Here is a 27,864-nt window from a genome sequence, read left to right on the forward strand (position 1 = left end):
CCTCGATCTGTCAAGAGCAGCTACAGCCGCTCAGGGCTGTTCATCAAGCGCTCCAGATGGGAGCGCCACTTTATCGTTCCCCGGTCGGTGACATCACCTCGCCATGCTGGATTTGATGATGAAAGCAAACATCTCTGTCTTAACGCACGTTTGCCAAATCAATTTTGTTTGCACAGACCTTCCAAAAGGGGGCTTATTGGCATATTGACGGTCTGCAGGCGGGAGGGGGTGTTGGCAATGGGCAAGGGATGGGCATTGAGAAGGGAGGGTGGAAGTTCAGGAGGGCTTAATAGCATTTACCATATTTAATGCGGAGATGTCATCACTGAATAGCCATTCTGAATAATGTGCATTTCATCATAAATTCTTTACAACTTATTTACTTAATGGAAAGACTTATGGCTCGCTGTCAAGATGGTAATTAAACGTCGGGATACAGTGCTGCCTCACCAAGATTCCATCTTTCCCCCAACCCCCACCCCCCTGATCTCCGACCTTCACATACACACATATGGTCCCAGCTCCTCTGCTTTTTTAATGCTTATTATTATTGAAGCACTTCATAAATTACTGCTGGATTCAAATTCCTGATTTTCTTTTCTTTGCCTGGGAAAAAGAATAATCGAGACAGCGTTGTTCAAATGATAATGACAAAGGACGTGTTGTTTTCCTTCATTGTTAGAATCATACCTGGAATTGGCAAAACCGGAAGGTTTTACCTTAAGACACTTAAAGATGACATCTCAGCCTGCAGTTTAAAAAAAAAAGAGAGATAGAAGTCCAGGTTACCTCCAGACGTGTTCAATCAAGATATCATTGAAACAAAATCTGTCCCGACAAAATCAAGTCTGACAAAAGATCTAAAAAAGCTGCAACAAAATAACACAATCCACAGAAATTCCAGAACATTCGAGAAAGTACTGTAATTGACATTTATCAGTAATTTACATCTATCAGTCTGGAAAGGGTTACAAAAGGTAATTTTCTAAAGCTTTAGGATTCCAGCGAACCATAGGGAGAGCAATTATCCTCACATGGAGAAAACATGGAACGGTGGTGAACCTTCCCAGGAGTGGCCGGCCAACAAAGATAACCCCAGGAGAACAGCAATGACTCAGGACAACAAGAACCACAGGCCACACTTGCCTCAGTTAAGGTCAGTCTTCTAGACACAACAAGAAGGAAGAGACTGAGCAAAAATGGCATCCATGGCAGAGTTCAAAGGTGAAAACCGCTGCTGACCAAAAATAACATAAAGGCTCGTCTAACGTTTGCAAAAAAATATCTGAATGATTCCCAAGACTTTTGGGGGAATATTCTATGGACTGACGAGATGAAAGTTGAGCTTTTTGGAACCCGTGTGTCTCGTTACATCTGGCGTAAATGTAGCACAGCGTTTAAGAAAAAGATCATCATACCAACAGTTGAACATGGTGGTGGTAGTGTGATGGTCTTGGCGCACGCTGCTCCTTCAGGACCTGGACAACTTCCTGAGATTAATGAAACCATGAATTCTGCTCTTTAACAGAAAATCCTGAAGGAGAATGTTCAGCCACTCCAAAACCTTAATTTATCTCTCTCTCTCTCTCTCTCTCTCTCTCTCTCTCTCTATATATATATATATATATATATATATATATGTGTGTGTGTGTGTGTGTGTGTTTCCAAATGGGAGAGGAACCAGAAGACTAGACAAAACTGAGACCCTTCCTCCACCTCTATAAAACCAAACCGGTCTGACACTGACACACCACATCTAACCTTTGACCTTGTCCTGTGACCTTACCTTCGATTTTCTCTGTCGTCTGACGAATACGTGATTTGCCAATGGCCGCACTGTGTCCCTAACTAGGATTTATGGTGTTTCATTTTAATTGAGTTAAGAGCACAACCTCAGCTACTATTCTTTCAATGGTTCCAATCAAACATTACATCACTGAGTGTGAAACAGAAATAACCGCCTTGTGGTGTGCTGGGCTAAATTTGAACATGGTGAAATGGGAGACTATAAGAAGACAAGTGACCTCAGCCAAGGATCTATGCTAATTGTCCAAATGATGTTACTTCGGCCACATAAAGCAAAGATGACGTAGTCACAGCAGTAACTAAGTGATGGTAACAAATTCTCTCAAATCTACCAGTGAACTATGAAACAAACGATACTCCAGAAAAAAATAAATGCTCAAATACTGATGCTTTTCAGCCAACCTATTATCTATACTTTTAGACCGACTTCTTTTCCTACCTGCCAGCCTTGACCGGGGTCTCTGAGAGAAGGCGTTCGCTCGCCGACGTATGGTCCAAAGCGTTCACCAATGTAAATACTCCTGCGACTCCAGATGCCCAGGGCACCATTTAGCACAGTTGACTGTTGCAATTCAAAGTCCATGGGAATGGCCAAGTTTTCTTGGGATAAAAATATGTTCATTTGTTGTTGTTGTTGGAAGGACTGCAGGTCTACTAGGTGACACCTCATCTTCAGACGGAGACGTCGGGTCCTCTGCCAGGCCTGAAGACCGTGCAGGGTCTCCATCTGAGCCACACGCATCATCTAAGATGTCCGAAGTTTCAAGGGCATACTTGTCATCTCCGTCATCTGTGCAAGTAAAACACAAAAATAATTACTGTGAGGGCAGTGAGCCGCAAACGATTCAATTGTGTTGTATTTGTTTGCATAATAGCTTTAAAGCAAGTCATAATATACAACAAGGCTCCACATAAAAAAAGACTCCTCAGCAGAACAAACAACTTAACAAAGCTGTTGTATGGAGCGGGTGTATCATGTTCTAATGGCTTGGATGTGTTTTATGTGAGCGTATTACTGATGAACTGAAGCATGAAGGGAGCAGCGACGTCGTAACGTAAATGTTTTTAATCTTTGTTTCTCCTAATTTACCTTGATTGCATCACTGTGTATGTACTATCGCTAAACCAAGACTGAAGTAGCTTAAGTTGGCATTCTAAAAACAAATACTGCACATGGAATGTAAGAAACAGGATCAAGGGTTTATGGCATTGAAATGGGCTGATGCCAGGGCAAGTGAACAGAAGTAACTTGGCATTGTACTGCTCTGACTGTTTTATATTTCCTTTTCCTGAACTTGATCTTTGTCATACAGTAAAAACGGAAGGAAGCGCACAGGGGTTAATTATGAATATAGCGAAACAGGACATAGAAAATGACCTCTGAACTCACACAGGGCTTCTTCAGCATAGTATTTGTCTGCATTACATTTTGTCTTTTTGTCTTCTTCTTTTTTTGATATTGATAATGTAGCAGTCGAAAATGTTTGAATTTAGCCTTTAGAGTCTCAAATTTTTGGTGCAGTTTTTTTGTTTTTGTTTTTTTGTACCGAACATTATAAAGTGTCATTAAAAGAATTCAGAGTCTATCTAATGTAATATATATCTGATATCTAATATGTCACAAAACACTCAAGGTGAAGAAATAAAATGATAGCTGGAAGGCACACCGACAACAGATCAACAGAATTACTTTGGTAGTTTTCCCTGGTCACGTCATACACTGGCTGGTAAATTGTTGCCAGGCAGACTTCACAGGACTCAGTCAGAACAAGGATTGGACACATGCAGATCACATCCACTAGGCTGTTTGCATTGCTGATTTGGGGTTGGTAAAACTGCTGGATGACAGGGCCTGGCGCACTATATCTGTTGTGGATCATCCCAAATTTGTTATGTGGGTGAGGTCAGGCTGTTAAATTCTTCCACACTAAACTTGTCCAGGAGTAACTTTATGGAAATTGTTTTGTGCGCTGAAACAGAGACTTGCTGAAATCAGAGAAATGCAGTCCTTAAATGTTGATATATTATTAACAGATTTTTGTCAATATCTTCTGACAACACAGTGCTTATATGAATAATTGAAAATCCAGTTCCATTTGAAGTTTTAGGGGAGAAATGAAAATGAAAAACAACATGGACGTAGATTTAGTGATAATCAAAAATCACCAAAAACAGATGACATATTTTGATGATTTCTGATGAACTAGCTATCCCCGTAGTGGAAGAAGGAGACAATCAAATCCGGAAATGATCCACAGGAAGCTGTCGCTCCCTGGCGTGCATCTGTGGTGGGCTATGCCTAACGCGGGCTGACAGGCTGCGGACTGAAGGGGCTTTGCTAATGAGGCTCAGAAACCCATCCCTGGGCTCAGGAACATTCCAGAATGACTGCTGATGTGACACTGCCTCACTGTGAGGTAAGCCATGGAACCTTTAATCCTCACACAGATAAAAAAAAAAAATGGATTATTTGTTCACCGACCATGAAGCAACTGTTCTTCCGAATGACTGGAAAGATCACTGTGATCTGCTACAAGTGGTCTTGACCTCAAGTGCCAAAGCCCAACTAGATACCTGATCAAAATCTCTCACATTTTAAAAAATCACGTGCTGACGTACAGACGCATCTATGCTTGTGAACTTAATGTACAGTATGTTTAGGAAGCGGTTGCGCGACGCAAAACTAAACTAAAATATCTGTGAAACTATTGCGTTCAACACATTTAAAGTGGGCCAGGCATGTTTGAAAAAGAAAGCCCGTTAAAGATTGTGGTGCTGGCCTCAGCATGAAACCCTATGGGCCTCAAGAAGTCAGCCTAATGATTTTCAACACGCTGTGTGTAACAAGGTTATAGTCCTGGATGTGACGCTTACCACATGGTAGAGGGACAAAAGCTTTTATAGGTAACCGTATCCCCCCATTGCTGGTCCTCCTTTGACATTTCCACTCCAATGCTGGTCGTCAAGTTTATATTTGATTTAGACCAGGAATTTCCTTCGTCCACTGGACTCAACAAAACGATTTGGAATCATAAACAGCTAATTGTATATATGTAAGGTAAACATTAGCTTGAAGCAAATCCTTTAGATTGGGGGTTTTAGAAGTTGGGGTTCCAAGTGCAGAAGATTAATGAGGCAAAAAGCTTATAGACACAGGTGGTAAATACTCACACAGATGATCACTTCAGTGTATGTGTTTGTGTTTTTTTTTATTGAATGTAATCTCATTTTATTAAGTAATTATTTGCTGAAGACCTACTAGTATGACAGTTTTTCTGGTTTGTTTCTAAATACGTTAAAAATGTTTGAAGTGGTGAGAACGTGCACAGACCGAAACTACTTTTGTACTGAATTGTTGAACTGTAGCATTTAACTCTTTCACTATCTCAGTTTTCCGAAATTATGGGGGGGGGGGGGCTAAAACGGGGAGCAGATGACGCAAGCATGGCGCCCAGCATGAGCAGGCCCTCTCCCATTGTAAAAACTCCAAGCGCCCTGATTCCATGCAGTGACCATTCAGCAGAATTGCCACTTCCTTATTTATAATAACCTGATCCATTTCTATCAGAATAGCATGCAATTGGCCATCGAGCTATGCCTACAACTCGAAAATTGTAATGTGTTTTGTGTTATTTGGGCTAAAGTTTATCTGCCATGGTGTGCCCCTGCGCGCCGTGTAGCGAGGCAGCGGCGAACCGGATGGAATCAAGGAGGAGGAGGAGAAAAAAAAAACAATCATCCAGGGGGACCACGCTCCATCGCACTGCTGTGGGCACATATGGCGGACCCTTCGGCGGCCACAGCAGCGCGATTAATGGCCCACTGAATTTCAACGGAGGCAAAAGAGCGGAAATTGCGTGTAATGTACATCGCTAGGATTTCTCCTCTCCTCGCTTAGGAGCCTGGAGAGGAGGTACATATTTGATTGACAGCTGAAAGTTCCGCAGGACGGGGTTTTCAGAGCATACAGTGACACGCCCAAAGTGTCTGGAAGCTGAAAGTATGTCTCAGATCTTGACCGTTTTGAGGCCTTTTTTCACATACAAAAAAAAAAAAAAAAAAACATTCAAATTTGGCCGGCTTGTTAACAATACTTTCTCTGTGGCGTGTCAAATTTACAAGACATTTTTGGCTTCGTTACTGGGCCTTTAATTTAGCATTTACATTTTTCCATTAACCTTGTTTGGCCTTTATCTTTTTGGAAATTATGCCTGCTCCCTGGCTTATTTCTCCTGCTTCCCAACATATTTGGGTCTAACTTTTACCTGGACTCCACTATAAACAGACCCTACAATGGTGACATAAATAAGGAAAAAAAATAATTTCCTTTTCCTCCTCATGGTAACTGACTCTTAAGACCAGCCAATCACTGAAAATATTGTTCTAATTATGCAAAACATATAGAATTGAGTATCACAAATGCAGCATTTTGAAAAACTCACTAATTTACAGTATGTGCAGGTACGCCATATTGAGTCCCAGTACTTCAATAAGGGTCCTATCAAGGAATGAACAAATCATTCTGATCTTGTATCTAACGTCGTCAAATATTTGCATTTGATGCCCAATTCATAATTCTTTTTTTTATTAAGATGGAAAACATTTGTTTCCAGTCCTGCTATCTGCATGGGTGGAATGATTTTAACCTCTGCCACAAGGTGTTGGGAGCTCTCATAGATCACACGATTACCCTGAGCCGCAAGCAGGGCCGCCATCATCAGGGAGTGAATTAAAGATGATAGAAAGAGCTATTAATCACTGTGACAAAGCCCCTAATGGAGGTGTGACCCAGCCACAGCCGACGGGACGCACCCACGGGACAAATGGGTACATATGTTTACAGAGAGAAATAACCTACCTGTGGACATGGGCCACCCCCACCCTTCTCATTTTGGTCTTCAGCGCTGTCCATTTTTCTGTCTCCATTGCATTTACTTTTTCTCTTTCATAGGCACTTTTGTTGCACCCACCTGTATGTTGCTATCATTTTGAAATTGTAGGCTAATGATCTGTTCAAACATTGTATTAAGATTTGTATTTTTTGGAGATATAAGCTGCAACATTATTCATCCGCTTTGTAAGGATCTAATTCACACATATTCGAATGTGTGTATTTGTAGATATCATTTGTTACATGTGATTACAGATAAATAGAAGAGGGGAGGCGTGCCCCTTGCAAAGCCGCTCAAACATAATCACACATTATCCCCTTCATCAGTCACAATCACAATTTTGAAACTGCACTCTTCATCATTTCTTTGGCTGTTTATTTATCTCAATGCCTGGTAAAACGTACGTCTCAATCTTAAGGGCAGAGGTGCAGATCGAATTTGGCAAGCACAGTCAATCGCCTGGATGTCCGCAAACGTCCCATGAAAAAGGATGAGAACTAACGACGGTATTTCTGAAATTGTGTCTGTGAGCAAGCCGTTCTGCACGTCGACAAAACAGTGGGGCTAATTAGCATAATGACCACCTTACACAGAATGTCTCAACCAGTGACTTGGCAGCAAGGCTGGACAAAGTTCCACAGTGAAAGAATTACTTTGAAACGGCGGCTGACGCACTATACGTCAAAGCCAAAAGGTAAGCAGAGCCACAAAAATGCAATCATTGTTTTGGCTGCAAGCATTTTTTCCACACCCTGGCCTCGACTTCTGCAAGCAAAAGCGAGCTAGAAGAGGAGACAGGCAAACACCGGCGGTGATGCGCCGGGGAGGTCCAGCCCTTTGTCATGCTAAAGAAAGACGAAATTGCCATTGGCCTAGCACTTGGTGAGGCGGGATTAGGGCTGGCTCACTTGCATGAGACGGCTGGCTCGTGAAACGGCTTGATTTTTGCGAAAAAGGAAACACTTTTGTCCGTAAAAAAAAAAAAATATATATATATATATATATATATATATATTTTTTTTATATATATATATATATATATATATATATATATATATATATATATATATAAAATTCTTGATCCTTGAACCATGTTATTAAAAGACCAGGGAGCTGTTTTAAATTGTGAAATAAATGCACATGATTCTACTAAGACAGGTTTGAGATGAGACAATTTGTGCCCCAAAAAAAAAAAAAAAAAAAAACAATCGCTCCAATACAACAGGACTGAGTTCGAGTTTACCTAAGTCATGAGTTGTGTGTCAAATTAAAAATATGATCATTTAAATGGGCTGAATGTGAAAAATGTGGATACCCTTAGGAAAAGGGTACGACTCTCAGAGAATTAACTCATAGTGGCCAAATGCAAAACAACGCAAAAACAATTACAGCGAGCCCCTATCAGAAAGGGGCTGCTGTTCATTTACGAAGCACTGTTAATTACAGTGCATCGCTTTGTGCCTCCATTCCCTCAGCAGGGTGGAGGGGAGAATGTTTTGAGCCTGCTTGGCCTCAGGAGAGGCAATAAGCTTCCTAATTAACACTCTCTTTGTGCTTAATGGGGGCCATGTTGGACAGTCTTTAGGTTTGCATGTCCATTGGGGTGACTTGGAGGAAACCACGTGTACAGGTTGAAGGGAACAGGTTTATTCAGCAGTCACCAAATTAATAAAGTGCTGAAATGTTATTCCGAATCCAATTTCTTGAAACTATTTCAAGAAACAGTGCAACCACCAATATTGTGCTTCTCAAAAGCCAACAATCTGACAAAAATATTTCTGTTTCTTTAACACACACACACACACACACACACGCATATCAGAGCAGAAAGTTCATATGGCTTATCGCATACTTAATTGATGAGCATCGTCTGTTTGTTTTGTTTCCGCTCGGAATGAGTCAACTACTACTCCAAATGGGAAAACACTTCATTAAGGGCCCAGTAACCAATTAACGTCTCAGAACAAACTGAAACTCAGTGCCGGTCCCTCTGTGCACACGCTGACACTTAATTAATTAGCATTAGTTGTGATTAATAATGAGGGTCCTTTAATAGTAAATCTGCAGCTCCGATGGCAAGCTGACACAACAAAGGCGTCTGTGTCCGCAGCAGGATTTATCTGGGGAGCTGTTCGGGGGATTTTAACATGTTTCTCACAGGCCTGACAAATGGCCTATTAATTATCTAATGTCTGACAACAGTCACTTGATAAAGACGTATGTTTGGACAAGGAGCGCAGGATAAGATGCATCGGAGGAGAGCGAGGGATAGAGTGTGTTGTTTGCACTAAAGAATTATGGGAATTTAATTTCAGTAGTACAGAGTGACTAACCAGACTGAGATAATCAATATGAAAGAGTCACAAAGTGCATTTATTTTTAATGAAATGCAAACAAATGGGATCTTGATAAATACACAGATGGAAATGCAACACACAGTTTACACCCTTGAGCCACAATCAATAGCCACGATGTAAAGACAAGAAGCCACGGATGGCATCTCCATCTTTGTTTCTCTCTCCTTCAGTTTTTCATTTACCTCCTGCAAGAACAGTATATCGGGATTCAAAGTGAGACATTTAGCCAAATGATCTCTATGGTTGTTTTTAATGAGATAAGATCCCAATTGGACACTAACTCAAGTCCGTCCAGTGGAAAGCAATCAGAAAAACAATACGTGAAGCTTGGTGGAGGGGGGGGGATTATGGTGGGGTGTTGCTTTTCAGGAGCTGGGCTTGGCTCCTGAGCTCCAGCGAAATGAAATTTTGGACAATTCCATGCTCCCAACTTTGCGGGAACAGTTTGGAGCTGGCCCATTCCTCTTCCAACATGAGTTCCATAAAGACATCCATAAAGACATGGATGAGTCACCAAGTACTAATTTGTAGCTGATGCCTCAAACAAAGCCCAGTCCAGCTGTGCAGAAGCATTTCAGCAAAATTGCCCTAATTTCAAGAAATAGAAGAAAGCCATTGGGAAGTGATTGTTTACTACACAATTCACAGTGACGGTGCAGTACCATAAAAGTGAAAAGAAATGCACGATTTCATGTGTCTCCACACTGTATTTGAAAAGTGTATTTCATTGTTGTTACATTTTTATTTACACATTAAGAATACAGTTTTACTGGCATGATAAACGTGCAATGCATTGTGGGTTAATTATTCATAACGAAGTGCGCGGTTATAAATCGGTCATGAAGGGTACGGACTGACTCACTCAAAGGGTAAGGACTGACTCACTGAAGGACTTACAATACTTAGCTTAAATAATATTCACAATGACCAATTACCACCATTATACAGATAATGACATAATTAAAGAGCAGAAAACAGAAGAAAGACAGCGGACACATTTATTCTACAACAGAATTACACAATCATAGAACGACCATATTTCCTCACATGGTGCATAGGGATGAATGTTCAAGTGCATTTTTTTTATCTGGTGGGTGACTAATTGATGAAAAGTATCTATTAGAATATAGTACAGTATTTCAGGAAATACGATAGTTACAATATTCCATCACAAAAGTCAAATGTTGCATTTCGGAGTATTGAAAGAGAATAAAATCTAATTTAGTCTGTAAAGTCATAGATAAAAGTGTCATTACTTGAATGAAGACATTGAATTTATTTTTGATTATTTTTAGTTTGTAATGGTCACCTCTAGTGCGAATTGATTTTTGTGTGTGTGTCATTTTTCACTATCCTCCTTTTTCTCTATGACAAGGGACACCTGAGGAAAGCTAGACTATCCAGAAAAAGGACCATCACAAAAAAAAAAAAGAGCTTTCACGTTATCTGCAAGCCCAAATACTTGGGTCCATCATAATGTTATGTTACAAACACAAAAAATCATGGAAGTTTTTTTCCCCATGCCTTCCCTCCCACCCTCTGTCACTTCCATGCCATGGCTAACTACCATGGAGCCCCAATATAATTATGGCTCACAGTTGTGCACATTTGAGAAATTGATTCCTTTGATGAAATGTGAGCGAGGCAGGTCTGGGCAGAGCAATAAGGGACATATATTCAGAGTGGTTACTGACAGCCCCCCCCATGTAGCCCCTCGGAAGGCCCCCCTGGGTACCAAACAACCAGCCTCAGCCCTCCCCAGCCGGCCTTAGTCGTTAAAAGAAATGATAGCATATGTGCTTTGTTTACCTCCGATGCCTTCATAATGCATTACACAATTAGACTGATTTGACAATTTCCATTATACTTGATAAAATATTTATGTAGGCCTGAGGATGGGAGATCTTATCAAAGGAGAGGGGGCAGCTCTGTGGTATAGATTGGAAGTCTAGGTCTGCTCTAACTGGTAAAAAAAAAATGTCTGAAAAGGCAAAATTAACTCGGAATGTATGCTCGACCACAACGTATACCAAGAGGCATCCTGTAAATGTTTACGCGGTCTTTACCACTCCAACAAAAAGTTAATTAAAGCAATCAGGTTCCAATAGTAGGATCAATGCAAATAAACATTTAATGAATGACATTTAATCTTTGAGGAACTAACTTCATCAGGAGTGATTCATGCCGCGATCAAGTACTGTTACAAACACAAGATTAAGACCTGGAAGGCCAAACAAAGACACGCTGTATATTGCTTCATTCGGACTACCATCATAAATGTACAATCATGTCATTAAGCTATTTCGGCAAAACTACAAATGCCGATGAACGTTTTATTTTTAAGGCAAAAAAAAAATGTAAGTAATTCTAAACGTTCATTCTTCACCTTTTTTTTTTAATTCTCTCATTCCACCAGAATGTCTTTCTCACCTGTCTCCGCCCTCTCCCCCTTTCCCCACGCACCCTTCCGTAAACCTTTTTCTGTGTGCAGCCACTCCACATCCATCACAACCCAGAAATTTAAGGAGCCAAATTGGCCTCATCTGTCTCAATGTTGGATGCAGATGGAGTTTCTTCTGCTGAGGGAGGTGCAGTTAGTCACCCCGCCTGGGCCTACCCCTACAATCTACTCCTTTATCAACCAGCCAGACTGCGCCGCTATACAGGCACATTACAGGCTGGCTGCTTGCACGAAGAGGGCAGAGCGGGTGAAGTGACCACTTCACTGACCACCCACACCTTGCTTTATTCTTGAAATCCCATCTTTTGTTTAGATTTTCTTTTCCATTTAACCTCAACCTCATATCTCTATTTTCCACTTAAAGTATTCTTATACATTTATCCCACAAGCGCGGCACACCTTCAAACAAGCGAGCAGCCGTGGCCGTGCCGCAGCCTGCAGTGTCGTCTCAGCCAGCGTGGTCAGAGCGTGCTCGTTAATAAAGGCCTAAATGAGGCGGCATGCATAAAACATGAAGCGCTGCGTGCTGCCGTAATGAACTGCTGCTCCATAATTGCATCTCAAAGCTGTAAAAATGAAGACAAAATATTTGAAGAGGGGTTCTGTCACCTCGCTGCAGAAGCAACACTAATCACAGGCGTTGCACAGGGCCCTCGGGGTCCGCCCCTGACAGAGAGCAGGGGCTAAATGCCCAGGGCGGTAACACTCGCAACACAACCACCCCCCCCCCCCCCCCGTGCCCCCCCCCCCCAACTAATGGGACATAATTGAATAATTGCTGATTAGAAAATAAGGGGAGGGGAAGTAATAACATAACAGTGTGTGTTACCTTAAATGATACCACTGGGAACGTAAATGTAATTATAAGGAATATGAATGCATACTAAAATATGTCCTAACTAAGAAATAATTCCATCAATTCAGGGTGAAATTCTTTGCCTGGAATTATTGTTAGTGGACAATCTACTGAAAGGTGGCACAGTTGAAACAAAAAGATCCTTGTGTACCACATTACGTTAGGTGGAAAGGGTTGTAATTGAAGTTTTGATGTCATGGCAAATGGTTTAAGGCTAAAGTTTTTTTTTTAAAAAAAAGAGTAAGGCCTATGGAAACACACAAACATAAAACGCCCACACAAACACATACAGTGACGGGCCTGGAGACAGGCAGGCTTCCAGATGAGAGATTGGAGTCCCACCCAAGGGTGTCACCCAGACAGTTAGAGAGTCTCTGTAGTGACAGGGTGGCTGCTGAGACATAATGAAGGTGCTGTGGCTGTCACAGGAGGTCACTGCTGATCACACTGCCCAGCTGTGGGGGGTTAAGGACACATGTAATGAATCCCACCAATGACAAATGGCCTTAAAGTCTGGGCTGAAGCATCTGACAAACTCAGACTCATCACTTCGACACACAAACACACACACACACACGCACACACAGAGACCCAAAACAACAGAGCCATACCCATTCTCTTACCAAGTATGGCAGTATCTATTACATATACTAGGGCAGGTTGGAAAGTTTATCTTTAAAATAATATTTCCCTTTAGGCCAACTTCATCGAATGTATCTTTTCTCCTGACGATGGCGAGTACATCATTGTACCTCAGGGTACAATGTCTTGTCACTGAGGTTCTACCCTTAAAAGGTAGTCCCAAATGTTTGGGAACATTCCACTTGGTGGCCCTCGCCATCCTTTGTACACAACTCGCAATTAAAATGCAAGGCATTTAACAATCCAAACTGTAACGTAGTGACCAAAAAAATGAATTCTTCATAAGCATTATCTCATTATAGGATGAAGGTAATTTTGTACTAATGATTTCGATATACAATACTGTGAGAAAAAAAACATCGATTATTTTGCCAAATCCAACACTAAATGTTATCTTGCACCCCCACATCTGTTTGGGAACCTTTGCCCAGAAATGACTATGGCCGTATTTCTGACATTGCAGTGCAATGGACGGTCAGCGGTTAGCAATGGCAGTATTGTTTAACATGCACAATAAACCACAAGTAAGCACAAACCTTGCATCATGGCGCTTGATCATATGCAGACTTAGATTAAATGTATGATACAGATTCAACACAGCAGGTCTGATGCGCTGTTTAAAAAAAAAAAAAAAAGCTGCATTCAATCAAAAACGGGATCTGTGTATGGTAAAGACAAACTTGGAAAGGAGAGCTATTTTTAACAAGACAAACTAACCACCTACTACTAATGTGACATCCTTGATTTAACATTTGTGGATATGAATAGAGTTTGTCTGAGAGTTTCTTTTCCGCTGTTGGGGTCTGCTTGCTTCTTGTCCAGGGTGACTGCAGCATCAGACCAATTGCACTTTAACTTCGTTACACAACTTGTTACATACAATAACTTCCAAAGCGGCAGATACTTTCCAAACCACAGGGAAACATGTGTGGACCTGGCCATTCATGGAAAGGTCCCCGCAAAGGATGTTTGTTCAATGGCTGTTGAAGGTTAAGAGCAACAAAATCACCCTCAGAGCACTGAAGCTGTTTATGTTATTTGTTATGGAAGTTAATTTCCTTCTATTTAGGAGTTGATTCAACCAGACAATACTGTAGAATTGTGCCCTTTTAGGGTAATTGTTTTCTGCCTGTGTAATGTATTAGACAGCTCTGCATGAGAGTCTGCACTTAAACAGTGCGGGTCATTGTCAGGACTGAGACCAATCACGTCGACTGCACAAACACCTGCCATTGGATTAGCTCCTGTTAAAACATGACCACTCAAACGCATGCTTGTACATGTTTTGAAACATTACCTTGAATTTCGTTAAATTCAATCTTTTGTGACGGCTAGCGATTTCATGTCTTAAATGTAATTCTTATAATCGCTTATAGGTAGTGGAAGGCCGGTTGTGTTTTTAGCAGACGCGAAAAGTAGAAGTGAAAGGATGGTAGGAGTGTGTGCGCGTTTGTGTGTGTATCGGTGTGTGAGGTGGGAGTTGAACTAAATTGAGAGTGACAGGTGCCAAATGCTAGTGAGATTGGGGTGGGAATGCAAAAGGACAGTGATGGAAGGAGAGGAACATGACAGTAACAGCAAGCCAGATTAGACAGAGAGCATACGTGAGATGTGAAGCCCCACATCGAGCATCCATGGGATGGTTGGCGTGGGCGGGGTTCAAGGAGAACCGCAGTCCCGCACTGAGTGTTCTGTGTTTCACTAAAACAAGGGAAAAGGGATCTGAATCCTCAATTTCACTTTTCAAATTCAAGTTCTGTATCGTTAGAGGAGGCGAAGCGGAGCCACGTTTGCTGATTGTCATTTTGTTTAAGTACAATAAAGATAGACATTCCAGATTCCAGGTTGGGATTTGAACCACTTATAGGACAATCAGTGAAAGGCTTAATAGTTTTTTTGAACACGGGAAAATTATTGGAGACTTTTTTTGAGGCGGTAACTTAATAAAACCTGATTATCATCTTGTTAATAATAATGATAAATCACAACCTATGTTCCCTTTCTTCACGACAGTAATTCACTGGAATAAAGCACACGGCACCTGGGGCTACCTACTTTGTTTTTATTTTAAGTGTCTTCACATGGTTGTTAACTTCTTTCTTTTTTTAAATATAAAAATAAAACAAAATAATTACTGGTATATGTATTTGCATGTATCTAAGAAATAGATTCGCGTGAACGTATGAAGCAGAGCAGATGAGGATATATTTCAGTGCTGTAGTTTATCTACATACCTTTTTCTTTGACAGAATGACTAAACAATGTCTTATCTCAAACATGTAGACTTTTTGACATAGCTATTTTATTTGTCAATTTGTTGTTGTTTTTTTTATAATATCCAAACAAAACAAAACAAAAACATAAATCAGTTCATTATTATTTTAATTTGTTTTTAACAAATATTGCAACTCTGTTTTTGATAGATTTACTGTAAATTAAAGCAGGCAATCAGCAGTCACTTTTGCACAACACGAAAGTACTTACGGACGATTTTCTACGTTAGGAATCCATCAGTAAAATGCAGGGGACAATAGAACCCCCAAAAGACATTAAAGCATTGTAGGCAATTATTAATTGGCATTTTGCAATCATGCTAGCAAAAAAATCAATAGAGCTCCTCTTTTCCCCATATTGATGGACTGTGTCGAGTAAAAGAAACTTGCAACTTTTAAAGCAACTGCCGTGTACTTAGATGCAAATCAATTGTAATTAAAACTGAACAAGTGTTCCGCTTTATTCACTCAAGGGGCTGCATTGCTCATTAAATCCATTTTCATCACTTATCAGTTAAAGGGATTTAAATGAAGTCCACGGCTTCTGCCTCCTTTGGAATAGCACTCAATGCGTCTGCACTCGCGTGGCAAATTCACTCCTGCTTGGTTAGTGATCAAAAGCCATCCAAATTAAGTATCAAACAATTAGCTGTTTTGTGTCATTCTCCAAAACACACTGTGTTTGACGCACTTAATTCAACTTTCATATTGAAAAGCACTAATCAGTTTGCAGCAGAGTGGAGTGCTTGTGTTTTTTTTGTTTTTTTTTGTTGTGTTTGTTTTTTTTTTTTTCCTCACATGAAACACTATAACTAGGCAGGTCGGGCCATCGCTTGCTCATTAACATGAAGGTGTCATTTGCATTTGCTGATGGAGTGTTCCACTTTTTCATATCCCTCGTTCTGTTCTTACATCAATCATCGGTATAGAGGGGCCAACGTAGGCCACAATTAACCCTCCAAATCTGCCACTAAACAAATACTACAAGAGTTCACTCATTTGGAGATCAAAAAGCCACTCGTCCATCATATAATTGAAATGAAGGTAGAGCGTTGCACTTCTGAAAAACTCCATAATTACCAGCTGTTAATTGCACACTTGTGGTGTCTCACTTTTAATTAAAAAGAGAGGCTCGTTGTTGGATGATAAGCAACGGTGGAGAGGGAGCGGTTTAATCAACAAAGCGAGAGGAATTTGTTTCTGCTGGGGCCAGAGGCAGACTGGATAAATCTTCAAATAACCCAGGGAGATTAAAACGTGTCCATTAGGACCAGTCAGGTTTTATTTGGGGTGGACGGAGCGAGGTGCATTTGAAGTCGTCCCGCTGCAGAGTCCTCTGCGGAGCGCGGCTGGGGGTGAGCGACTAATCAGACCGCTGTTAGCCCTGAGCGCTCAAGTGGAGGAATTGGACTCTGCTGGGGGTGAAGGAAGGAAGGGAACGAGGAGGGAAGGACAGAGTGAGTCAAGTTGAAATGTCCTCATCACTTTCTTCCTATTTCACTTTCTTCAAAACAAACAAACTACAACATCCACCAGCACAGGGAGAACAAAACTCCACCCAGAGATGGCTAAACCAAGATTTGAACCTGGACATTTTTGTTTTTATTGTTGTTTTTGCTGCGAAAAAAACCAAGACAACACTTTGCTTCCCAGGGCAAATTAACTCTTTCATTTTTCAGTTCCTCTCGGTGTAATGGCGAGGTGTCCTGATCATTTTGTCCATACATTGTATTTCATGAGCGACTGAACCCTTGGAAGAGCGGGATGAAAAAAAAAAAATCAAAAAATCTTTCTTGTATTTGGTAGTCCAGCCATGTCTCTATAACTCATTGAGTGTTTATATGAAAGAGACATTTACCTTGGTCAGCAAGTCAATGTTGTGTCTCAGAGCAGCATACAGTACTTGACTACCAGGGTGTGATAACCTCATCCAAACTCTCTCTGACCCCTCCGCTCCCTTGCTGATAAAACTGTCTGCCAGGAAGTGTCCTTCATGATATTTCCTCCCTCTTATGCTCAATCAACACCTGTCACCAGAGTGATCTGATACCGGTGAGCTGAACGCTCGCTCATGCTTCTTGGACGCGTTTTTCTTTGTTGTTGTTTTTTTCAACATAGCACAGCTTTGTTCAGTGTGTAAAATGTAGATCCAACAAGTAATAACAGAATCGCCAGGGGCTTCCCAGACCCCCTGTGTGTCGCGACTCTCTTAGATAAAGCGCTCTGGGTTTATCTAAGGAAACAGTCGCTGGGGCAAGGATGGACTGGCCTCACTGACAGATTAGTCCAGCCCAGGCCTACTTCCTGCCTGCTGAGGACACTAATTAGAAGGCAGAACTGACACCACAATAAGAGCTGACAGTTGAATGCACTTAGAACAGCTTCACACAATCCACCGCTGTATTAGTACTGTTGCATGCCAAGACATAAATTTCATCACATTAGCCGCCACTTATCTGATGTGACAAAGTTAACCTGGATGTTATTTAGGCACAAAAGTACAAGGGCAGTTCTGATAAAACTGTGAGGCTGCTGATTTATCAGTGGGACTAAGTGTTTCATTTGAAATTTTATCACCCTACCTCCAAACCCACCTCATTCACACTTGCCCCCCCCCCCCCGCCCCCGCCTCCCACCCCCTCCCACATTCTCCAGCCGCTCCGAACTTACAAAAGTCATTGTTAACACGGCCATTTTCCCAATGTTAAAGACATCCTGTTTACAAACATGTTGGACAGTTTCTCTCGGGTCACGGTCACTCACACATTGTGAAAGCATCCCCCCGCTTATCCATAGATTCAAATAACCTCTGGCCTCATAAAGCATTCAACATAACCCAAGGAGAAAAAGACAGATCGAAGTCATGTTGTAGGTCAATACTGCTTCAACAAATTAATATTGAACATGCATATAACCAGTATTTGGAGTAACATGTTACAAAAGTAATGCCATTATAGTGGCGGAAAACATTTCACAACGCAGTAATGGATGTAATTACTTAACAATGTCAGTCTGCATGTGTTCTTTTTGTGTGTTTTTTTTTTTTCTTTTGCTTCGAGGTTGCTTACATTTCTGTTTAAGTGCTGCCACTGTCCATGCAATCATTGGGCCATCTACTGTCAAATGCACCAGTCGCAAAACTGATTGGCCGTGATCACGTTGACGTTTTTTTTTAGGATCATTTGGCTAAAAGTCCTCTTTTGGAAGTAAGCTATAGCAAAGCATTTTAGGCTGTCTGAAAGTCAAATGTACTTTTAACGAATGTCATTTTTATTTTAATCTGGGGCTTTTGTAAAGTTAAATGGAAGGCAGGCTCATTGAGGAATATGAATAATTGACAAATATGAATCTGTTCTTTTGACATTGTTGGCCATCAATATGTTAACGTGCCATCAATATGTTAACACGAGCACAAACATGCGCACACACACACACGCACGCACCAATTGGGATGATAGCATCACCAAATAAGGGAAAATGTGGTATTACCCAAAGGTCAAATTTTCAGTATAGTTACAGATATTAGGTCAAGCTTACAGCACAGGCAGGAGCTGATCTATTGATTTAGTTTGAGAGGTCTGATAGGACTGTTTTTTTACTTTTTTATTATTGGACTCTCTTAACCTTCGAGCTGCGAGAATGTTATTCCAGGAGTGCGCTGTGTGAGTCAGACAGACAGAGGGAGAGGGGAAAAAAAGCTCAGAGATTGTGTGGTGATACATGGACGCTTGTGTAACAGTGTTGCTTTGTGGTTGCAGAACCTTGGTTTTCTGCACCTCGGTAGAGAGTGCAAAGTGGACCTTTTCTGGGGTTGCATGCGCTTGTGCCAGCGGGCAGAGCATCATCAACGTGCCTGTCAGCCCCTGGGACATCCCAGACGAGGAGGGCAAGAGGCAGCCCCCCACCAACCTTGCCCATCCATCATTATGACACCACGAGCTGTAGTCATGGGAACGCACAACTGACTGGTGGCAGGATTCCCTTAAAAACACATTGTTTTTGTAATTATAACTCTTTGTTGCCCTGATGCTGGTTTTGGTAGACCAATTCAGGGTGGTTCTGAATAGGTGCGTATAAAGTTTAGAGAAAGATAATTGAGGAAAAAAAAAAATAAATTAAAAAAAAACTTCTTTTGAAAGGGTTACACAATATTTTGTGGCTTCAAGATGGAAACTTTTTCTGTATTGGTTTCCTTATTATATTGTTTGAAACAATTACATTACTTATTTAATTTGATTTATGTCTGCTTTACAAGTCTTAGCCACCATTCAAGTTATTGCAGTGTTAATGTATTGAATCAATTGAAGACTAATCCAAAAAACAAAACAAACAAACAAAAAAAACAGAATAGCATCTTCAAAGTGTTGCATTTCTATGCTTTGGTAGGCATTTACATTTGAAAAGCTGTGACACTGATATAAAATAAATGAAATTTTAACTAAATGTTTGACATCCTGGCATGCGCTGTGCGAAAAAATCTGCAGCATCAGCGACGAAATGGTTGTGGAGCTGGAGGCCCCTCCGTCTCGCCGTCTGGAGGAGATATGATGAGAAGGGCTAAAGAACTGGAACTTTAACACAAGATGGGTATCTGCCAGGCAAAATTTGACAGTCGCAAGTGAGAAATATTAGAAGACTTTTCTAACACAAATATTCACCACGCATGTGTTCACACACACACACACACACACAATGTCACAAAGTATAGCAGAAAGGACGAAGGTAATCAAACTCCACCCCAGCCACCAGTCAATCACCAAGTGCGCCGCACTCCCTAACACTGCCAAATGTTTGCTTTAGGAAGTGGCTCAAAGTCAATTAAAATACACTCACTGCCATGTCCGACTTATGTTTGGAAAGATAATATATGTTTCGAACCCCAGTCAACACGAGGCAATCTCGCAGACAAGTGGGAAGTACGTTCGACGACTTCCTCAGAACTCACAGTTCACTTCCATCCTGTAAAGATTGAATAGTGTCTATTATTGGATACTTATATATTGGACTAAACAGAAGTAATGGCGTGTCGATAAGATGATAAGTGCAGATAGATGTCTTTACAAGTATAAATTGTAGAGTATCTAACAAAAAGTTGAGCTGTATAGTATGGTGGATGTAAAGTAATATGCTCATCCAGCAATATGAGCATCGCTGGGCCTTTGTGAGCTCTTGCAACTCACTTCAAAGACAAAAGCAACTAAAAAAAACAAATACATGTACCAAACAGTTTATGTAAACATAAAACAAAAGCTTCAGAAATGTGTTTTTGTTCCATTCTACTGTTGGAGAGGCTGTTTGTTTCATTTAAAAATATGACCCGTTTTAAAGGACCATGCATTTGTTGGCTGAGCAGCATAACTGAGCTGGCATGTCCATTGTGTCAACGAATCTTCAGATTGTGTCAGATCTTTACTGCCTCTGCCGACTTACTCTGCTGTTACTATTGACTGTGGTTCTGTGTTCTTTGGTGATTTGGCTCAATGAGGTCTCATCACGGACAAGGATAAAACATTTTGCAATGTACTTTTTTAACAAAAGTTCGGAAGTGTCAGTCTTGTGAGGAAGAACAATACTGTACACAGTCACAACAGCTTGGCGCTGTTGACAAACACATGCGACCGTCAGGACACAAGGTGCCGATACGGGCTGTGATGAGTGGTGAGCAGAGACAGGAGCTCTGTGTCTTGTTCAGTGTGTTTTAAGAGTGTTTAAACGTGTGAAAAGTCAGTTATGGCTTCCAGATGGGGGCAAGTTTGATCCGGATCATTCTGGACTTTTGATGTGCTGTTGCTTATTAGTGACATTACAGGGAGACATGGGTATTTCTCCCTAATCGCTTCCAACTCCTTCACAATGCTGCGACTTCAGGCTGGCCACACCAGTACAACCAATGACGGAATTTGTGGACATTTTCAACTCCCATGTACACTCAGACATCAAAAATCTGACGAAAGATGCGTATTGACCTCCAAATTACAAAAATATTCCACATTAAATGATAATACAAGTGAATCCCAATTAATATGGTCAGTTGTCATTACGATAAAACTTACAGGCAATTTTTTATCAAACATTTTGACTGTCATACAAGTGTAAAAGTAGGTTTACAACTGCTAGTATGTTTTGTGTAACACTGACACATCTGGTTTTGACTAATCTTAAGTTATATAACAGACAGCATAGAGTGTGTTTATATTTTTAATAGTGAAGTACACCATGTCTGCTTTTGTGATCATGATGTCACTCAATCGGATTTAGAAAGGTGTGAATACATTTCATCATTACTCAAAAGAAAATCAAAAAAGGGGGCAAGAAAGACAAGTATAATGGCTTCCATCAACACATAATTTGCCCATAAAACGAGTGGAAGTCATATCTGAGGGACCGCAGTAGAGGAAGACCTGAGAGGAGACGGAGCACCTCTCTGCTCCCTACTAATCACTCTTCTATAAGACCACCCCTCTGAAATCCTAAGCGTCTCCTCCTCATCTCCTGGTTTTGTGGAACTCTAGAGAGGGATGAAGAGTGGAGGAGTGAATCAGACCGAAGGTTTCCTCTTTATCTGCCAAAGGCTGGGGAATGCAAAGGGGCCGGTGGTTTGGAATCTGCTGTTTTGTCTCTTTCTGGAGCAGTCCTCTTGGAGCAGCACAGTGAGGTATTCAGAGCAAAGTCTGGAGGGCCCTTCAGCAGACAATGGAGTAACCCAGGGACAAAGTGATCCTTGATGAGGGATCTGTGGAGAGGTGCAGGTGTCTAAGGTGAAGAAGGGTCTCCCAGGCCTGACCCACTTATCTCCAGGAGCTCCCTTCCTTATCCTCCCTCCCATGGTTTCCCTACCTCCTCAGTGAAACCTTTTTGGTTGCAACAACATACATAAACGACAAAGATGTATGACTAACTCAAACACGGAACTGGGCACAGAGGCTTCATCCACACATTGGCAGAGATGAAGAAAAAAATGAAAGCCTTATATCTCAGGGTTTCACTAAATTCCTGCTAAAAGCACTCCCTTATACCCCATGACGGAAAAAGCAAACATCAAAATAAACTGTCAGACCCACTGTCCATCTCCTGACAGATAAAATGAGGAAAATGAGCCATGTTCCATAAACAAAAACATCACAAATCAGTGCTCAGTCAGTTTAACCATAAAGCCATGCAGCCATTTTTAGCATTAGATTGACAGTGGGAGGACAGCAAAGGAGCAGGCCACCCGCTCTTTAAAATCTCATCACTGCTGTCTCTGCTCTAAGAAACAACACTGGGACGACATCTACGTGAGCTACAGACAGGAAAAACAACCAAAGGGCGCATCCGTAAGAATCGGACTGGCCCAGCAGGACTCTGTTAGTGGGTAGCAGTGATTTTAGGAGAAGTGGTTATGTTGCAACTTCAGCTTCAGTTCCCTTTCTTGCAGCAAGATGACAATTACATTCCTTAATTGTGCAAGTCACAAGCAAGTCTGAAGCAAGTCCCAAGTCACAGCGGGGAAAAAAAAAAAAAAAAAGCAAGTTGAGTAGCTACTAAAAGTCGAGTCAAGTGATTACTTGGTTTAAGCAAGTTGCCATCCCTCAAAAAAAGTAATGTGAACAAAATCAGCATTTCTCCTGTGTCCTCTACTTTAATTAAATCACTCAGTCGGGTTGGTTCATTTATTCAGAAGCACTGACTCTGGAAAATTGACACTTGTCATTAGATTAAAGGTTATGTTTCATTGGCTGTGGTCTCAATTTTAAAAACATAGTGCAGACAGCTTTGTCACAGAGCCAACACAGCAGAAGACATTTTGATGGTGACACTTCAATAAACACGTTCAGTACTATGAAAATGATTTTCACACCAAGCTACTCACAATTTGTACTGTACTTAGTAATAGTGAAACGCACTTTTGTCAACATTTTTATCACTGTGATCGTAATGGAAAGTGATCCCAGACAGCAGACCTATAACGCATCTGGCATCTTCTTGCTCTTTCGTCACGCCCGCAAACGTTTCAGCACACTTTTTGTTTTTTAATCTCCACAAGACTAGAAAAACATGGCATTGTATTTTACAGGCAAATTTCATACAACTATGAAAGTTGTTTGACCACGTAGCTAAACTGTTAAATTAGCTTACTGGTCTTTGTGAGTTCTGTAGTGACGGATGAAGTTTGAAGTCGTTGTAGTTGTGTCTTTAAGCAAGCCATCCAGGTTGCGATCCTCTTTTCGCAGGCTTCATCGACAACATCCTTGAATTCAAATTTTATTTTCTTTGGGGCTCCTTCAATCATTGTTCATGCAGGTGGCTTCGTCACACTAGCAAGTGCGCAACAACACAGACTGGGTTGCCAAGTTGTCGCGAGTGACCCCCCCCAAAAATGTTTCTTACTTCCCCCAAAAAAGAAGGCAACCTGTCTAAATTAAAATACAGAATTCCAACTCTGAACGAGATGACTTGCCAAGTCAAGTAGTTCAAGTCAAAGTCAAGTATCTTGGCTCCCAAGTCAAAGTCAAGTCAAGTCTTTATGAAGTATTTGGCAAGCAAGTCAAAGGTCATAAAACTGGCAACTCGAGTCGACTCGAGTCAAGTCATTTGACTCGAGTCCCCCCATCTCTGCTTAATTGTCAAAGATGTGTTTTCTTCAGTAGGAACCGTCCTGACTTAGTTTTAACATCAGAGTTTTAACATTAAATAGGATGATTAACCTGGCTTAGTGTACAATTACTCATGTTGCTTAACAAATCAAACTCTCAAACGTTCACTCTACATTGCTCTTTGTTTCTATTAAACAGACCACCGCCTCTGGGACTGTATTTGCGCTAGAATCTTTGCAACACGAAACAACAAATCAGCAACAACATCTCTCTGGACTCTTAGGACCCTGCATGGGAATCGTGTTATTCTGATTCTCCTGTTTTGTTTTAGCTTGGTAGCTGAAATCTCCCTGTGATATTTATCTAATTTACACAACTTATTTTCATATCTATTTCCTTAGTGAATTAGGCAAATAAAGCCGCAGGGGCCTGTCTGTCGCATTGTGAAGTCAGCTGGAATTGCAACATTAAAGAATGAAGGCGGGTTGCAGACAGAGCCATCCTCCTGGATTTGGGCAAATTCAGCTGATGCAAAATAAGGAATTAATTTGAGAGGAGCGACTTGCGTGCTGCGCTTGGCGCTCTGACAAAGATGAATGGCATCATTCCAACTGAATGGTAATTTTACTTTTTTGTGACAGCGCTTTAAAGCAAAAGCGACTGGGGATACATAAAGAATTTGCAATCCCATTGAGGACCCTTGATACCTGCCTATCAGACACCGCACATTGTGTACCAATCATCTGATATTGATTGGTTTCACACTAAAGTTTGAAGATGAATTAGAGTGGGAGAAGGTTAAGTCCTAACCTTGAAAGATTCAGTGTCTATTCAGGCCTCGTGTAGGACTTTCCTCACCTCTCTGGGAGAATAGAGAACTTTTAGATTCAATAGAGGGTGGGAGACACAAAACGTGTCACATTCACCAAGTGAAGCCACTGGAAGCAATGCAGAAGAACACCCAAAAGCGTAATCTTTCTGCCTAGTTGATAGAAATGGTAATTGCATGTGTGGAATAATACTTTGAAGCAAAGGCCAGACTGCGTATTTAGGTTAAAAGAGGGGCAACAAAACAGCTCCTTCTTAATGCTTTTGTTCACTTCTCCAGTCTTTTAAATGTTTATTGAAAAAGGACCTTCCAGTCGACTCTTACACAAAGTGACACCTATCATTCGTGGTTCGTAGACACATTGTTTGATGTGAACCACTGAGATGTAGCGATCGTTTCCATGAAGCATTTTCTATTCAACATCCTAACTCTCAACATGATATTCATCCCATTGAGGTGGGAAAAAAAACAGAGATAAAATACATTATCTGAATACCATTACACAGCATAAGCAATATAAATACTAGAGAAGGAAAAATACATAATGAAATCATTTCTTGCTATACTCTAAGTCAACATTGGGACATGCAAAAAAAAAAAAAGAACTTTCCTCCAATTTGACCTTCATATTTTGACAAAACACAGAACATGCTGGCACCAGGGTAGGATCCCTTCATCCTGTTGGAATGTACCATCTCCCAGCGTGATCTTGGAGCTGTAAATGGACCGATGGGGCACCCGTCACAGCTGGACTGCACCACTTAGCATCTCGATCACTCTCCAGCAGACAATTCATCAGGTTGAGTCTCAGGCTCTCCAGCCCACTCGACCTCTCGACACGTCGCTGAATGGACCTAAGCCCACAATATGCCGAGGTCGAAGGCCATATTAAGAGACTGTAAGCTTGCATTCTGCCACATCATAAGAATCGTAATGTATGCACTCATAACCTCCATTATGTCATTTAATAAGCACAAATATGCCAAGAAAAAAAGACAGTTCAGGTCAAACACTCAGCTTGAAGAAAATACTGTTTCCTGGGGGGATTTAATTTGTGTCACTTCAAGTGCACTGTTGGCAGATGTTCTTTAACTCCGCAATTGGGCAGTGCAATGGAACAATTATAGAAAAATGAGGGCCAAGGCAAAACAGTCCTGAGTAGAACATGTACACTTTCAAAGATAACCCACCCCTCATTGCAAATCATGAAGAAATTGTTGAAAATTTCTCATATTTGGAAAAATTGGATTCCTTCCCAGAGGTTTTGTGGAAATTAGAAATTAGTTTTTACAGTTCTGCTCAGTACAAACAGCAATTAACACTGGACAACACTAGATTGGCAGCAGAACAGAAATATCCAACCTAGGCTTACTAATCTTATAAGTCTTCTGCTGGACTTTTTATTGTGACACGTTTTGACAACTGGCAACATCCATATTTAATGGGTTTTTTCTTGACGTATGGCCACTTCTCAATAAAAGTTTTTGGGAAATGGTTTTTGCAACTCACCAGCCAACAAATGGTGATGAAAACATAACCTCTTTCATCACAGGTTGTGAAGAAGTATGAGTGAAATGCACTCTTTGAATAATAATAGCACAAATTAAAAGAATATAAATCACGCATATACAATATTAAAGACGAAAAAGCTGTTTGTTCTTAAATTTAACTGCACTCGGTCACTGTTAACAAAAGTATCAACAAAATTGTTGAGCGCTCAATTTGTATCCATTTAGCCAATCGCAGTCTATTACGTGGCAAACATGAGGAAGTAGATCTTAATGAATGAAGGCCGGGGGGAAGAAAAAAAAAGAGTAACTCAGGTAAGTCGACTTCAGAAATAGATTGATGCAAAATTTCTGCCTCAAAGCTCCGCAGGACACACGAAAAAAAGTTCAGACCTGCAGTCGGACGCAGTGTTAGGCCACTGGTAAACTTTGCGAAAAAATGAGCGTCTACAAGGGATTTTTAAAACACTGTCCAATGTGTAATGTACATATAACATCATTTATGAGTGAGCCGAATGGTAGCGTTTTTTTTTTTTTTTTTTTACCTAAAAACATGGTAATCGCTAGCGCTCATGCTAATCGTGATTGCTAACCGTTTAGCATTTTACTGTCTCAAATTCTCATGCAGTTAGTACCAACATATGCAGTTTAAGGATCAAAGTCCATCCCTCATAAATGATAATAAAATGTATGTCAATAGTAAATTAAAATAAATAAATAAAGAAAATGTAACAGTGGTGCGGGGGATGGGGGGTTATTATTCGATTATTCAACCAATAAACAATAGCGAAATTAATCCTAAAAAGATACGATAGTGACAGTTTTTTTTCTTCTCATATATACCCATTAATGAAAAAATAACGTTTGCGTCATCCTGTTAACTGACAAACATCGATGACAACTATAGCTCTTTGCCTTTGCACTTGGTGGAGGTATTTACATATATGTCTACGATAACAACTGCGAGGCTTCGGTGCTTAGCAAACACTCCCAGCATGGCCAGCGCTCAGCGCTCAATGAGAGCGCGCCACTTAAACTTTCCCCTTCTCAATCAGCGGAGCACAAAGCAAGGAGCACATCAGCCGCCCGCTGATCACCCCCACACGGCTGAGCGTGTACAACGGCCATGTCCCCGGATATATCCCGACTCAATGTCCCGAGACCCCCGGCACCCCCCGTCACAATGGCACGGCGTTCAGGCCCGTATGCCGCGCTGGCTCTCATGTGAGACTAGATGAATGACAATTGCTTCGAGAAGGGCGGCTAGAAGGAGCTACAAGGGAGTGGTGGCGGAGGGCCGCAGCAGCTGTCTCGCTGGCCGCATCCACCGCCTGAAACCCCCACCGCCACCTTCCCTAGTCTTACTACCAAACTCAGCAGCAGGTTTCTCGCTACAGAGAGAGAGAGAGAGAGAAAAAAAAACACGCTTCATTACGTCCTCTCTCCCCAGAGCAGCTAGGGGCCTTTCACTGCAGATAAGCCTCTTAGACAAGAAGTAGCGCTCAGAGCAGCATTTGAGTGACAGCAGGAAGGTTTAGCCATTCAGTGGACAATGCTCACATTCTCTGGCTTTAATCTAGGAGGCGGACAATGATCTGTTTTTAAGGCCTCATCTCCTCTGCTTTTCCCACAGTAGTAAGTGACTGGCTCAAGGAGGAGAAAAA

At 41.2% G+C, this 27,864-nt stretch overlaps 1 protein-coding gene across 1 annotated transcript in view; it reads right to left on the reverse strand.

Annotated features, from left to right (window-relative positions):
* The window catches only part of mecom (MDS1 and EVI1 complex locus), a 148,194-nt gene that overhangs the window by 99,355 nt on the left and 20,975 nt on the right, over window positions 1-27,864 (reverse strand). The window contains 2 exon segments of the mRNA XM_061682269.1: window positions 2,246-2,443; window positions 2,445-2,596. Coding sequence (XP_061538253.1) covers window positions 2,246-2,443; window positions 2,445-2,596 — 350 coding nt within the window.

The sequence above is a fragment of the Phycodurus eques genome, chromosome 7, assembly GCF_024500275.1.
Source record: "Phycodurus eques isolate BA_2022a chromosome 7, UOR_Pequ_1.1, whole genome shotgun sequence".
NCBI classification, from domain to species: Eukaryota; Metazoa; Chordata; class Actinopteri; order Syngnathiformes; family Syngnathidae; genus Phycodurus; species Phycodurus eques.